General features: G+C 40.4%; 1 protein-coding gene across 1 annotated transcript in view; it reads left to right on the top strand.

The window, feature by feature from the left end:
• The window catches only part of mtnr1c (melatonin receptor 1C), a 33,993-nt gene extending 21,442 nt beyond the window's left edge, over positions 1-12,551 (top strand). Inside the window, exon 2 of the mRNA XM_049029344.1 lies at positions 11,686-12,551. Coding sequence (XP_048885301.1) covers positions 11,686-12,551 — 866 coding nt within the window. The remainder of the gene's footprint in view (positions 1-11,685) is intronic.
• The last annotated feature ends 3,558 nt before the right edge of the window (positions 12,552-16,109 follow it).

The raw sequence follows: 16,109 nt of genomic DNA, 5'->3' as shown, positions 1-16,109 counted from the left end.
TAGGCAGGCAAAGAAAATGATGTTTAGATTATCCTCGTGTTGGTGTAAAACTATGATATTACGCCTGTCAAGGTGTGTCAGCTTAGCCATTTCAGAACCTCTGCTAAAATCATCCTAATATTTGCAGTGACCGTCCAGTGCAGCCATGTATTTTTTGACTTGGCCACTAGCACACCTCATACAGCTAGTCAATCTGTCACAGACTTTTTAAACCAATATATTTAATTATTTAATTGAGCTCTTGGTGAAATTTTACAAAATCATGGAACGGCTGAGGTGCCCCTGAGGAGAAGTTTAGGAGCTGAAGCGGTGTTCATCTAGCCATCCAACTAGATATCAGTAACTTTTAATAAAACAGAAGACATTATTATTAGTTTTTATTGTGTTACTCTTAATTTGCACATGTTCTAATGTTAAATTGTGTTCTTTTGTTCTAAGCCAAAGTACACTTGCTACCCTGATAAACAGCTTCGAACATTTCTTTGGACTGCCTAAGACTTTTGCACTGTTCTGTATGTGTATGTGACCTTGCAAGTGTGTGTATCGGAGACAGAGAAAAAAGAGGCTCAAAGGCCACGCCGGAGACAGTAACCCATCAAAAATGCACCATTGCAAGGCTCTTGTCTTTCATTAGAGGTTTCGCTTCACACCAAAATCCCATCCCATTTCCACTGGTCTGCAGCAGACAAAATTCCACCACATGCAGGGCCAATAGATGCACAGGTGGTGTCTATCATCATGCAAACTATGCTTATGCATGGGCCCCCCTGTTGGACACAAATAGTCACTACACTGGGGGGGGGGGGGGGGGGGGCTAAAACAACAAACCCGACTCTAAATTGACGTCCAATCAAAAAGAACATAGCTTGAGCAATTTTTTGAGTTAAAGAGAAATACGCATTATAGCAAGGATACTGGACCAGTGGTGGATCGCCAACTCAAAGGGTTAAGTTTAAGTAACAGTTTTTAAGATACACCTGTAAAGTGGAGTGATACATCTGATGAGAAATGTCCGTTATACTTTGATAACAGCAGTCATGACACGCCTCCCGTTCAGTGACATTTTTTGGTCGGAACTAACTGTTGTGTAATTACAAATAATTATGGTAACAGCCCCATTAATAATTATTTTTTAAAATATCTTCTGGCTGGGATGAGGTTAAACAAACAAAGCAAATATGTACCAGACAGAGCCCTGACTTGTGAATGTGTATAATGGAGTACAGGTCCCAGTCTAGCAAAAATAAAAATTTAACGATAGACATCGTTAAACGAAATGCACTGTAATTCAGGTAGCTGAGTGCCACTTAGTAAGCAGTCGGACGAAACAGCTGCTCCTTATGATAAATGAGGGTTGAGAATCTTATCTCTGTAATGTATTTATCACATACTATATGCACCTACATATTTGCCAGAACTTCGGAAAATAAAAAAGATTTCTTCATTTTAAGGACAGCTGTGTGAGCATAACCAGAGGCTACACTAGGCCAAGTGGGTATAAGAGATGCGTGATTCTGCCTCTAATGACTCCAGTTGTCCTTATTTTATTCTAAATAAATAAAAATCAATATGAAAACTAATTTGCAATTCATCTCAAATGTGCAATTAACTTTTCTGCACAAAAAACAGGAAAAAATAGGGGGACCCCAAGGCCCCCTTGATAAAGTGGGACGATGCCTGTGCCATGAGTCCCAGAATCTCGTTATTTAATCAGCTTTGATCATTATGAGATTTATCACAGACATGCATGTACAGCTTACTGCTATTCAATCAACACCATCTCCCAACTAAGAACAAGGGGAATATGATGAAAAGCATGACCAGCATGCAGTGAAGTTGGGCTGAACGATCTGCAATGCAGGTTAATTTCTCGTCATATCAGCGCAAAAAGCACATGAAATAATTACGCATTTGTGCTGTCACATTCAGCAAAGGTGAAGGATTACTTACGTACTAGTTATGTGCATCCCTGAGCATAAAACACAAAATCAGAAAAGCTGAGTTGTTAAATTAATTAATAAAAATAAATCAAGTTCAATAAGAATTTTTTTTTTTTTTTTTATTATTTATTAATAAGTTAAATGTTTTTAAGGGAATCCTCTTGTTTTGAAGAGAACTTGTCTGAAGGCACCTCTTCCTATACCGAAAGTCATGTGGATGATGTAAGTGGACAAAAATGATCACTCACAAATGCTGACTGCAAGTGCACATGTGTCACTCAAGAGTTTTAATGCAATTTGTAATCATTCACATGTGTGGTAATGAAACAGAGCTCATGAAATGAAAGAAAACCCTTCTACATGATCCATTTACTACACAGGATGCTGGAATTATGCAATAATGCACAGTAAGAGCTCTATATCTCATAGTAATTCAACATAAAAGGGACAAATGGAATGTTGCGTAACTGTGAAGTATAGGTAAGGGATCGGCTATAATAGTTCAATGTTTTTGTTCCATATTTCAAGCTATATATTCTGGAAAATTCTTTCGTAAACTTAAAATACACATTTATTATCTTATAAGATATCAACCATGGTTTATAGTAAAAAAAAATCACTTTACTGTTAGTAGAGTCCAAGAATAGCAGGCTGTCAGTGGGACAATTCTGTTATATTCTATATTTGTTGTGTTATATTTTATGGTTATATTTTCTATTATATTTTACTATTTTTTTCTTCAATTTGTTTATAAATATGCTATTTGGTTCCCTGATTGGTCACAATTAAGTTCAGTTTTTCAGTTTATTGCAGCATGACACGGTAAGTATAACATGTAAACCTACATCGTACACTTTACAGAATGATGCAGCAAGGCCTGTTGCTGTTGAACGTGAATCAGGTACCAGGCATCGATATTACAATACAAATAAACCTCCATCAAACTTCATAGATTTAAAGGTTTGTAATCATGTCTTGGGCTGGTTGTACTCGCTTCTGAATGTACTGAATGTGTGAAAGAACTGTGCTGTGAAGGAATTTGTCCCTAAATAACCACGTTCCAATTTGAGGACAATTCATAAATTCATCCAGTCAAATGACTCGGAACAGGAATAGAAACAGAATGCCTTTGACCTATCAGCGGTGCACCCTAGATGAAGACTGCGATTATGTGATTAGGGATTGTGTCCATCACACAACAAAAAGCCTGTTGTTTCCTCAACCCATTCCAAGGGACAGATACCCATTTGTGACACCGCCACTATCTTCGATCAAGCACAGGTTTGAACACCACTTCTTGGACGTGACAGAGCCTTAAAGGTTTCTCATGTCCCCTGGGGCTACATGGCCCATGTGGGATTTTCGCAAAAATTTAATTACGCATTAAGTTGCCTACAGCAACAGGTTCAACATGCAACTTTCAATTGGCTCCTTTAGAATCAACTCATATCAGATACATAAATAAATAAACACAAAGTACAAATTGTTTTTTCTGTCAGCAGTCAGTACTGTTCATTCTGTATTATGGTGCTGTGTAGCTGGTTAGAGCTCATCCCTCTCCACTGGCAGGATCACTGGAAAGATGGAAACGCTTCTCCAGGCTGGTGGTAAGACTGTCCTCCTGATATTGCAAGCAATCTTTGCTTCCATTTTGGGAGACAGGTGTCATCCCAACCAAATGGAAAATGGGACTTTCCTTATCTGGAAAGGGAAGGATGATAGCCTGGATTGCAACCATTATAGGAGGATAAAACTGCTCTCAGTGCCCAGGTAAGGTCCTTGCTAGGGTCATCCTCAATAGGATCTATGATTACTTGCTCTCCTCCAGCGACCGGAGCAGATTGGTTTTGCACCTAAGAAGTCGACCATAGACTGCATCCTGGCACTAAGGAGTCTCATCGAGTGCAAACTCGAATATCAGCAGAGTTTCTTTTCAGTCCTTGTTGATTTTCTTGAAGCATTGTACTGAATTAGTAGAGCTGCCCTATGGGACATCCTGAGACTGGGATCCCCCCAAAGTTGCCGGATGTCATGGCCAGCCTGTACACTGGAACTGTGAATGCTATGTAGAGTGAAGGCAGAACCTCTGTGTTCTTCCTGGTTGATTCTGGGGTTCGTCGGGGGTGTGTTCTTGCTCCTACTCTGTTCAATGCATGAACTGGGTGCTGGGCAGGGTCGTGGGATGCAGCGGCTGTAGGGCATCTGTTGGTGAAGAAAGATTCACCGATCTTGACTTTTCAATGATGCTGTGATCTTTGCGGTTTTAATGGAAGCTCCGATCGGGGATCTTGTTTGACTGAGCAAGGAGTCTTAGTGTCTAGGATTGAGAGTGTCCCAGCTTAAAACCAAGATTCAGGCCTTTGATAACCTCTTAGGTGTCTGTCTGCGGAGGGAATGTCGACTACAACAAGAGGTTCACTTACCCCGGCAAAAACATTCATGCCTCTGGTGACTCTTCCTATGAAGTCAGTAGATGGATTTGGAGAGCGGGGGGGTCATGAGGTCGCTGGAAAGGGGTGTGTGATGCTCTCAATATCTTTTCAAGAGGACGAAGGTCCAAGTCTTTAGAGTCCTGGTGCTCCCTGTCTTGCTGTATGGCTGTGAGACATGGACACTGTCCAGAGAGCTAAGATGAAGACTGGACTCCTCTGGTACTGTGTCTTTTTGGAGAACCCCTTGGGTACTGCTGGTTTGAGTTTGTGTCAAATGAGAGGTTACTCAGGGAGTCACAAATGAGGTACATTACCTGTACATTACCTTCTTTGCTGAAGACCTAAGCAGCTGGACCAGATCAAGAGGACACCCACGTAACACCTGGCTGTGGCAGGTAGACAGCCATTTCCGGAAGGTTCCGGTGTGTGTGTCAATGAGCTATACCAGTGCATGCTTTTGTTAGTATTAAATATTGAATATTAAAAATGTGAGGTGAATCTCAGTAAGGCATTGGCTGTATCCATCCATTGATCCATCTTCAGACCCTTTGGAGAGTCTTAGAGTCTATCACAGGGCAGCACAGGGCAATAGGCTAGCTTAGCCCCTTGACAGGATACTAGTCATCTAGATTTAGTGGAGTAATAAACAAAGGCATGCAGCCAACTTTTGTTCCTCACTAAAGTGGAGCCCAAACACAGACAATACATCTGTCCAGCATACCACAATGTTAAAGGAGGTTGCATCGTCGTCATTACACAATAGCATTTGCTGTCCATTCACTGAGGGCTGGAAATTAAGCGCACCCGTTCGCCCAAGGGGATTGATTTAGACAAAGGGAACTGAACACTAGCCCACAGATAACCGACCATGTTATCACGTGCTGCTCTGAATAAGTAAATTGTTTATGGGAAATAATAAAGGATATACTGAAAATAACATTTTTACGTGTTAATTTATTATTCTAAGATGTGACAGTCTTTCAAGCTCTTTATGCTTGAAAATTGCATTGTACATTATAGGCTAGAAAGAATTATAAATGTTAGCTAATTTTTTACTGAACTAGTCATGTTGGATAGTTACATAAATAGTTAAACTACTGCTTTCCTGGCTTGCTACAAAGCTTTTAGGTGCCGAACGGCATTTTGCTACTATGGTGAAGATCTTGTAATTCTTGCACCTCATATTTTTGACGGAAACAGTTGGACTCAATTAGCGAAAGAGAGACACTGACTAGCGTGTGGCCAAGGCAGCAAAAATGTCAGCAGAAATAAAATTCACTTTCCTCCTAAGAGGCAGAAATTTCAATGATCGATATAACAGCAAAGGCGATGTCTGAGGGGATGTTAAAGAAACTGTATGTGACACTGCTGAAAACCTCAGTCACCCACACACACAGAACATACAGACTTGGGCTCAATGCCAACCTGCAGATCTAGAGCAGAACCAGTACTTTTGAAGATATATATGGCAATATGCACCGCTGGCAAAGACAGCACTCAATAGCTATTTTCCAACAAACAGCATCACTGGTTTAGTAAGTAAAAGTACTACACGCTTAAAAGTATGTATTAAACATCGTCCTACAGTACATCTGCCATGGTGTCCTCAGCATGTAAAGGGAGGGTCACATACTTAACGCAGAATATAGGCAATATAATCCACTGTATTACATTCATTCATTTTCTGAAACTGTTAAATACCAGCTGAGGTTGTGGGGGGGGACTGGAGCCTACCCCTACAACAATGGGTGTTGGTGGGAACCAACTCTGGGCAAACACAGAGCACACACACAGCTACTGGGCCAAATTAGACACACCAAGCAACACATCCTGCATGCTTTCGGACCATGGAAGGAAACCCACGTGAACATCGAACTCCACACAGAAAGGACCGGACCTTTTTGCTGTGAGGCAGCAGTGTTAACAGCCCCTGTATTACATGTAATACTATATTACTGCATTACTCTCAGCTGAATGGATGGAGGTCAACCAGTAGAGGGTGTCCTTTACTTGACATATTTTGAGGAGGGGAAAAAAAGCCATTACTGGTTCCAGGAACAAAGAGGTGCCGCCGTTGATGAAACCAGCAACAGGGGGTCTAAATCTTTTTCAGAATTTGGGGGCCTTCTCCAACGGCATATTTAATCAGCTGAGTTCCTTGGGGATTCTGCCCGGAATCCTGTATGTGAAAGGAGGCATTAAAAGCGGTCGGTCTGTGGCGGGGTAGGAGGTTGTGTGTAGCCATGCACATGTGCAGTGTGTGTGTGTATGCGTGGGATGGATTACATTTGGCAGGTCCCCACAACAGAATGCAATCAAAAGAGTAAAAATGCCAAAAGTCTCGTAATTTGTCTGGTTAATTATGGTTAAGGTTAGGGGTGGGTAGGGTTTCAGGTCGTCATGTTGGGATTAGAGTTTTCCCCATTAAAATGAATAGAGAGTCCCCACAAAAATATAATTACAAACCTGTGTGTGTGTGTCTGTGTGTGTAGTTTGATGCTGGTTGATCATTATTTATTGTTGTGAACAAGGTCACCATTGAGTGTTCAGATTTTAATAAATTTTTATGAAAAAAAAGTTTATATATGGGGATGGCATGGTGGTGCAGTGGTTAGCACTGTTGCCTCACACCTCTGGGACCCGGGTTCGAGTCTCCGCCTGGGTTACATGTGTGTGGAGTTTACATGTTCTCCCCATGTCGTCATGGGGTTTTCTCCAGGTACTCTGGTTTCCTGACACCGTCCAAAGACATGCTGAGGCTAACTGGAGTTGCTAAATTGCCCATAGGTGTGCGTGAGTGGTGTGTGAGTGTGCCCTGTGATGAGCTGGCCCCCCATCCTGGGTTGTTCCCTGCCTCATGCCCATTGCCTCCAGGATAGGCTCCAGACCCCCCTGCGACCCAGTAGGATAAGTGGTTTGGAAAATGAATGGATGGAAATATATATATATAAAAACAATATTAAAATATTAAGAAATATTTAATATTTAAGTTATCAAATCAAATAGGAACATGCTTAACTTGCTGCATTCACATATCTTAACCTCGAGCTACCAAATGAATAGTATCCTAAATAAGAATGTGATTACAATTACCAGATTAAATGAGGGGTTCGTAAAAATGCATGTTCAAAAATAAATAAATAAATAAAGCAACAGAGGACCGATATTGATTGGAGATTTAAAAAAAAGGAATTTGGAAGGACCATCAAGCTGTACTTTGTAACTCTAATATTCAGTATGATTCTCTAATGCAGTCGCTTGGCAAATACTAAACATGCAAACTGTATGGACGACTTTAGGCTTGACAACATTGCCACACGCGTGTTAAGGATAGAGGCCACCAAGAGGCATCTATAAGACATTTTCTCAAGAAATGACAATGATCTCAACATGTCATGACTGATCCGGCTGCTTCACCCGTGAGACTGTGGGGAACAGGATGAGTAATACTTCATGGTGATGCCTGGATCTATGGCTCAGTCATTATGTGTTTCGCAGCATCAGAGCTTTGGAGATGATGACAGTGTTGGATGTTGTTTTGTTGGCTAAATATGGAAAAAATGAGCCATTATGCCTCTGCCAGTTTTTGTTTACTTTTTGTTTGTTACTGATATTTCTGTGCATCTGCAAAAATAATTGTTAGCATGCAAGCCATCTCAGTCTCTATGCTAGCAGAGACTTTCTGTCTTGTGTGTTGTTTTTGAGTATCTGATCTCTTTATATAATGCTTATTTTAAGTGATCAGTGGGGGTGTTGTCTGCTTTGAAAGCTCCGAAAACTTCAGTAGGTACATACCAACTTCTGTTTTAGTGTCCATCTATGGCCATAAGGCACTGTGATCTTTCTGTATTACTTTCATGAAAGTAACAGTAATTCATCGGACATGCTGAAAATGGCTGAAACTGTCACGATCGCGGTCGGGCAAAGCGGCGATCGTGCGGGTGCGGCGAGCAAATAGCAGGCAGACAGGCAAAGTCGGGGCAAAACCAGGGACTTAATCACAGAACCAGGACTGGGAAACATAGCACACCGACTGACATCAATGACGGACAAGGGGAACAGGTCAGACCAGGACTTAAATACACAGAGACAAATCAAAGTAAGCGGACAAAGCTGGAGACGATCAGGGTAGTACACGTGGGTAATCAGGGGGCGTGGCACACACGAGGAGCGGACGAGCCGGGCATGACAGAAACTTATTGTCCCAGTCTACTGTACAGCAAAACGAAAAAAATAATAGACAGTGTAAGACATTGGAATAAGGTTTATGGGAATTACTTTCAGACACAGAAATTGTACAACGAGGTCCTTTATTTTGTCAGAATGAGATTTCAGATTCAGCAGCATGTACTGGGAACTGGGGCCTGGATCCTTGAATTTATGCTTTTCTCCTTTGAGCTATCCTTGAAACTTTCTTTAAGAGAACTCAACAGGTATGAATCTCAGTGAATCATTGTGTCAAAAACGTTCCTTAACACTATGCAGGTCTATAAGCGAGGTGTTTTTTCTACTTGTGCTGATACAGGTAGGTAACTTTGTTGAAACATTCGCCACAAGGGGTTAAGGGCACAAGCCTTAAGTCTTAAATGAAAGGGAACATCGCTTACCTTACATAACCCTGATTATCTACTTATATAACACTGGTTTCATGACAACAAAGCACAATTTATAGACTTCATTATCCCTTAGTAACCCCCATGCACACATCAGGAGGAGAATTACGATATTTTAACCACTAGCTAAGATATATATTACTGTGTTGTGCATAGAAGTATTGTAAAAATTTAATAAATATTTACTGATAAATAGCATCAATACAATAGAATCTTTCTCCATTTTCCCCTGAAGAATAAAAATGACAAATTGAATTTTTATTTAATTTAGTTGTAATAGTCTAGCTACACTTTCAATGGGAAGTACATCCGAAAACATTGATATAGCAGTGATCTCTGTAACTTAAACTCACTCCATTCAGAAACAGATGTGCAGTACAAGTAATCCTCATATATAATCCTCATATATAATCATCTTATATAATCCTCATTGCATCTTCAAGCACTCTTGGATGGATGGGCATATTGATGCATATTGAGCTACTCTTCATTAGCTGTTAGTAGTGGTGGCCTAATGGTTAAGGAAGTGTGCTTTGGTTAAGGAAAGGTTGTTGGTTTGAATTCTCTACTAGTTTAATGCAGAGGACATGTTTCACTGTGATGTGTCAACAATGACAATTAGTTGTTTTCACAAAAGCTCAAATTCTGCAGTTTAATTTTAGATTTTTCATTTTATGTTGCGATATTATGTGTTGCCATTTACCACAAAGCTTGTAAGTACCTGAGTACTTATCAGAAATGTATATTTGGACACTCCTATTCATACCATACAATTCTGTTAAAAAAAAATCCGTAATCATGCTGTAATTGAAGTCCAAAGCAAGTTATAGCCAGCTGCCTATCAGTCTAGCTGGACGTTATAAATGCTGTTTTCACAGTTCTTCATTATGGTTGAAGCTATATTGAGTTTCCAGTCTGAGTATAACTTTCACGTCTTTGAAGGCTATGGGATGTACTGGTTTTTATTGTACTGGGCCCCAACTTTTAATAGCTTTGCTGAAGTCCTTATCCAGAGGGCAAATCATCTTAGCTACTATAGCAACAGTAAACCAAACCTGCAGCACTGTGACCCTTGAGGATTTCCCGCACCTGGGCTAAAATCCCTCAAATTTAGTATTTTGTGATCTTTTAACCAAACTCCATGACCACACAGTAGACCCACATGATGGCGCAGCTAGTCAAGGGGTTTGTTATTTACAAATATCTGTTTCTGACTGGTTACTCATTAGACCCAACATTGCTTGGCCCATCTGCTTCTTGTAGATGGAAAGCAGCAAACTGCACAGGAACCACAATATTTCAACATTTCAAGTAGCCAAAGACATGGGTTTTCTCAGGTGAACACCTTTCGCATTTTAATCAGACAATGTGTAATGTGTTGTTTTCTTTTTAAAGTTACATAAGCTGTCAGTTCTACTGGAGAAGGTGTTATGGACATTATTAAACATCAACACTGCTAGAAGAGAGGGCACTGTTGTGGCTGAAGTAGGAGATGTAGAAACCTCTGGTGGGTGATCTACTTCATCTACCATAATCTGGAATTCAATACATATTATTGCCATTTATCCATGATTTATAGTGGAATATAACTTATCTAACAACCAATCAGGTAAACAGCAGAGGGGGTTTTAAATGCAGACTTCCATAACTGATTGTACTGTGAAATTCTTTCTAATTGAAAAATACTTTTAAAAATGCAAGTCAAAATAATACATAAGTCACTGAGGTGTGTATATAAGACCTATGCAAACTGCACCTTATTTTCCAAATAATTACCAGGATTTAAGCATCTAAATGGATAATCAGTCTTTTCTGAAATGTACTTTATTTGCTCCGCATGAAGTAACCTGCTTGTGCTTATCATCTCCGTCAGCTTAATGGTTATGATGAAAGCGATAGCATGGAATAATCTCTAGTCCTGCTGTGGGAATCGGCACTGTTCTATTAAATACGGTTTATCTGCATTCTTTTATATGACATATCACATTGGAGTTCTTTACTTTTCACACATCCCGTCTTGTTGTCCTTTGAGACATACACATACATCCAGGTGAGAACAAAGCCTGGGCTCAGAGAGCAGAGTAAGTCATTGATCTGGTGCTCCAGAAGCATTTTGGAAGGGTTACGGGCACAGTGAGATCCCAATCACAAGCACACAGGTTGGCCAGCTGTCTCGTGACACACTTTCAAATTCTCCTGCTGACCCAAGAAATCTTACGGCAAATCTATATCATTCCATTATAAACCTGAAATTAGCTACATCAAAACCATAGGGTCTGCAAACCCTACAGACTATTTACAAGGTAATAAAACGGTTATACACATGTAAATGCACGAGCAGACATGTCTTGAATTGAAAATCTCACACCAGCCAGCTGACCAAAGCTGGCAACCTTGAGCACAGAGGTCTAACCTGCTGAGCCTTCACACTGCAAGGTCAGCTTCAGCTTCACCACAGCCATTCAGTTATTGATCATCATGCTATTTTTCAACCTCTTCGAGAACTGACAGCCATTGCAATTCATTTGACGGTCTTAACTCTATAGAAATAACTCTGAGAAGATACTCTTATTTGCCTTTTGTATGAATACAGGTCCATAGGAATCCTTTGGTTTTCACGTACCTCTTCCTGCTTTCCTACAAGACACACATTTGAAGATCCACAATAGTGAGCTAATGTTTGCCTTTCTTTTCCTGCAGGAAACATCTTTGTGGTCAGCTTGTCCGTAGCAGACCTGGCAGTCGCAGTGTACCCATATCCCTTGGTTCTCTTGGCCATCTTCCATGATGACTGGACTATGGGGTACATGCACTGTCAGGTCAGTGGCTTCATCATGGGTCTGAGCGTGATCGGCTCCATCTTCAACATCACTGCCATCGCCATCAACCGCTACTGCTATATCTGCCACAGCCTGCAGTACCACCGGCTCTACAGCCTCAAGAATACTTTCTGGTACCTGTGTCTGACGTGGCTCCTCACTGCCATCGCCACAATCCCCAATTTTTTCGTGGGGTCCCTGCAGTACGATCCCCGGGTGTATTCCTGCACCTTCGCCCAGACGGTCAGCTCTTACTACACCATCTTGGTGGTGGTTGTTCATTTCCTGATACCTCTCCTGGTGGTTTCCTTCTGCTACCTAAGGATCTGGGTGCTAGTCATCCAGGTGAAACATCGGGTAAGGCCGGACTACAAGCAAAAGATAACGTCGAGCGACCTGCGCAACTTCCTGACTATGTTTGTCGTGTTCCTGCTTTTTGCCGTTTGCTGGGCACCGCTGAACTTTATTGGATTGGCCGTCGCGATAAACCCCGCAAAAGTGGGCCCAAACATCCCAGAGTGGCTCTTCGTCTCCAGTTACTTCATGGCTTACTTCAACAGCTGCCTCAATGCTGTCATCTATGGGCTCCTGAACCAGAACTTCCGGCAGGAGTACAAAAGGATCCTGTTAGCTTTGTGCACGCCTCGGATGCTGTTCATGGACACCTCAAGACTCGGGACCGATGGATTCAAGAGCAAACCATCGCCTGCCATGACTAACAACAACATAGTAGAAGTGAACTTGTGAACAGAACAGCATTTGTTTATGTGCATAAAAAATCCAAATGAATGCAGCGTTTGTGTTTTATTGGTCATGGAAGTCAGGACTTATCTCGTAGTGCCTTTCCATTTATTTCAATGAAGTCAGGCTGCACTGTCTGATTTTTTTTTAACCTATTCACCACGATGCACTTTCTGATGGTTTGTTTTCACCCTGAATCACACAGTCATATGGTTTATTTACTGTGTGTTGTTAAAAAGGACAATCAATTGAAAATTGAAAATCACAACAGTTAAAAAAAGTTTTTAATTTAAAGTTCTTTTCAAATAAGGCATTTTCCTTTAGCTCATTGCAGAAAATACTTATGATTTTGATCACCGTTTCCAATAATTTTCCTGCTGAATCATTTTGCATCAGATAGCAGGTAAAATATTTTGGCAGTTATAAGAACGCAAAAGGTGGTGAGATGAGATTGCAACAGGCTGTCTTTACCTGTGAAGCACCTACTTTTCAAATGGCTATTGATACATTATGTTAAATGATAATTTGTATGCTAGAAATTAAATATTTGTTTTTGGGTACAAAGAAAGGCTAAATAGTTCTAGTAGCTGCAGTTTATGACTGAGATACATTATTGCACTGTCACTATTGCAAACAAGTTTCTCTACATTGTCACCTATTGTGACAATCAAAAATTGACTATATCTGTTAAGTGAGCCACATTCAAAATGAAACACAATCAAGAAATGACACAATAAAATAAACATTCTGTGATATTGAGAAAAAGGAAAAATATTGAGAAGGTGACATTATATGTGAAATTAAACCTAATTAAAGAATAGTGAAATGTAAATGTAATATACTGTTGTGAAAATAAAAAAAACACTTTCAGAAAATCTATTCTTTAAAAGATCTCTTTTCAGTGTGTTTGAATTTTTTTTCTATGATACTGCTTGTCCCACAAGCACACGCACAGACACACACAGACACACGCACACGTCAGGTATATCTATCCTTATGAGGCATGTTCATTCACTTCCATGGGAAAAATGCTAACACTAACTATGACAACCTTAACCCCCACCCTGCCCTAACCATGACCATAAGTAACCAAGCAAAATGCAAGAGTTTTTGCATTTTTAGTTTTTTCATAGCAGTCACCGATTTTTATAAAATAGAGTTTTCCCTTATGGGGACCAGGAAACCAGTCCCCACAAGGGAAAAAAAACAGATATTTATCACGTTATGGGGACATTGTGTCCCCATAAGGATAGGTATACCCACTCTCACACATACACACACACACACACACACACACACACACACACACACACACACAAACATTTCCAAGTTTCACATATTTCCTCCTGCTTTCCAAAGACATGCAGTAGATTAGTCACGCATCTATAAATGTGTGTGTATGTGCCTTACAATGGACGGATCTTCTGGTCAGGGTATAACCCAACATTATGCTGCATCAGTTTTACTCCAAGCGCCTCCTGATCCTCACCAGGAAAAGTGGATAGAAAATGGTGGGATATTACCAAAAATCAACAGCTAGGATTGTTTTCAGCTGCAGTATTTCAACTAAATTCTGCATAATATCTGATGTGTCATCCATTCGGTTGGAGGTGAGCGCTATATGCTGTGTGTCCTACTGCAATATTGGTTCCAAGTAATAAGATTTACTATGCTTCATTATTTATTATTGTTATGCAAGTTTGAGTTATAATTATGTTATTTAAATAGCTAAAAAATACATCATTGAAGTGTATACAGATCATTTTCGTAACAGGCTACATAATGCATTTATAAATGCTATATAATGACTAGACATAACATATTCAGTTCATCTGCATGCCAGCCCCTATCAATGAGTAATTTGCAGATTTACACTCTCTGTAAAAATGAACATGACTTCAGCTACATTAGTTTGCATGCAAAATACTTATGATGTATAGGTTTATTATTTGACTGGGTCTTAAAACTATAAAATACATTAATTTTAGCTTTCATTGGACTGATTACATATGCATTACAGGTATTCACATCTAATTATAATTACCCAATTTACACTTCAATACAGTAAGACATGCATACATGCACACATTCACGGTTACCGTGATCTATTATCTTATTTCTTTGTTTTGTATGTGTAACAAAACCAATGCTGAAAAAGTAGACTACTTGGAGGGAACAGCTATCTTTAAGTGTGAATGTGAGTCACTAGTTTAAGGGATGCAGTTATGATAATCTGAGTCACTAGTTTAAGACATGCGGTGATGATAATGAGTCACTAGGCTCAGGGATGTGGTCAAGTCAGGCCAGCTTGTCACATTAACTTGGGGATGGTTGTCACTGGTGTTACGTGACGCATTGCACAGCTGGTGCCATGGTGACTCAGAGGGTAGCGCTGTTGTCTCATTGTCTCATACCTCCATCGCTGGGGTTTGTTTCCTGCTCCTGCGTGTTGTCATGTGTGTGCATCTTCTCCAAGTGTTGTGGAGGTTTCCATCAGCTGTTTCAGCTTCTTCCAGCAGTCCAAAGACATGAGTTAGGCTAACTGGTGCCTCTATATAGCTTGTACTGTGTTGCTGTTTGTGCCCTTCTATGGACCAGTATCCCATCTAGATTGTTTCTTAGCGTTGTGCTCTGTGTGGATTGGAAAAGGCTGTTTGATTTTGTAATACATCGGTATTTGGAAGGAAAATGGCTCTTAGATGATTATCATACTTTGCTAATTATCAAAAAGACCATCTTTCTCTTTCTTGTAGGACCATTATAAATAGTAATGGTGGCTTTGCTAATTAAAGATGACTTAAGGGCTCAAGCATACAGCTCAAGGTTGTATTTTTATGTATTGACAGGTATTAATTTTTCCAAGGGCTACTGTATCTTATATTTCTAAAATTATTATTAAGTATATGCATTATTGGCAAGGGCATAGATTTGGCTATGGATGGTAGGGACATGTCCTACCAATTTGGTGTGAGTACCATGTGTGTTTGGTTGGGGGGGGGCGGTGCTACAGGGCTGATTTGGTCCCTACCAATGCTGAAACTAAACCTGCACCATTGACTATTGATGATGAATATTCCATATTTTATTGCACTTGGCAGGGGTAATTTTCATGCATTGCCCTGTGGGTTAGGACCTGTGATCAGAAGGTTGCTGGGTCACATCCCCTGATGGGCAGAGTGTGAGCATTGAGACCTTCAGCAAAACCCTTAACCCCAATTGTTCCGGAGACACTTACTGACCCTGCTCTCTATTCGTCACTTGTATGTCACTCTGAAAAAAAAAACATTTGCTAAAAAGGTAAAAGGAAACTTGAGTAAGTAAACCTGCTTAGTGGTTACCACTGCTGCATTATATCTCAAGGATGGGAGTTCAAGTCCCTCTGTACCTGTGGAATTTGCATGTTCTCCCTGAATCATGCAGGATTCCTCACACGGTATAAAAGCATGCCATTATTCTGATTAGCACCTTGAAATTTCCCACGGTGAGGGCATGTATATTGCCAGTGATGGACTGGCATCCCATCCAGGGTGCATCCCAGCCCAGTGCCCTGTGCTGCCTGGGATA

Source organism: Brienomyrus brachyistius, chromosome 10, assembly GCF_023856365.1.
Source record: "Brienomyrus brachyistius isolate T26 chromosome 10, BBRACH_0.4, whole genome shotgun sequence".
Lineage (NCBI taxonomy): Eukaryota > Metazoa > Chordata > Actinopteri > Osteoglossiformes > Mormyridae > Brienomyrus > Brienomyrus brachyistius.
Note: the sequence above shows the minus strand (reverse complement) of the source record. Positions and strands in the feature narration are given on the sequence as shown.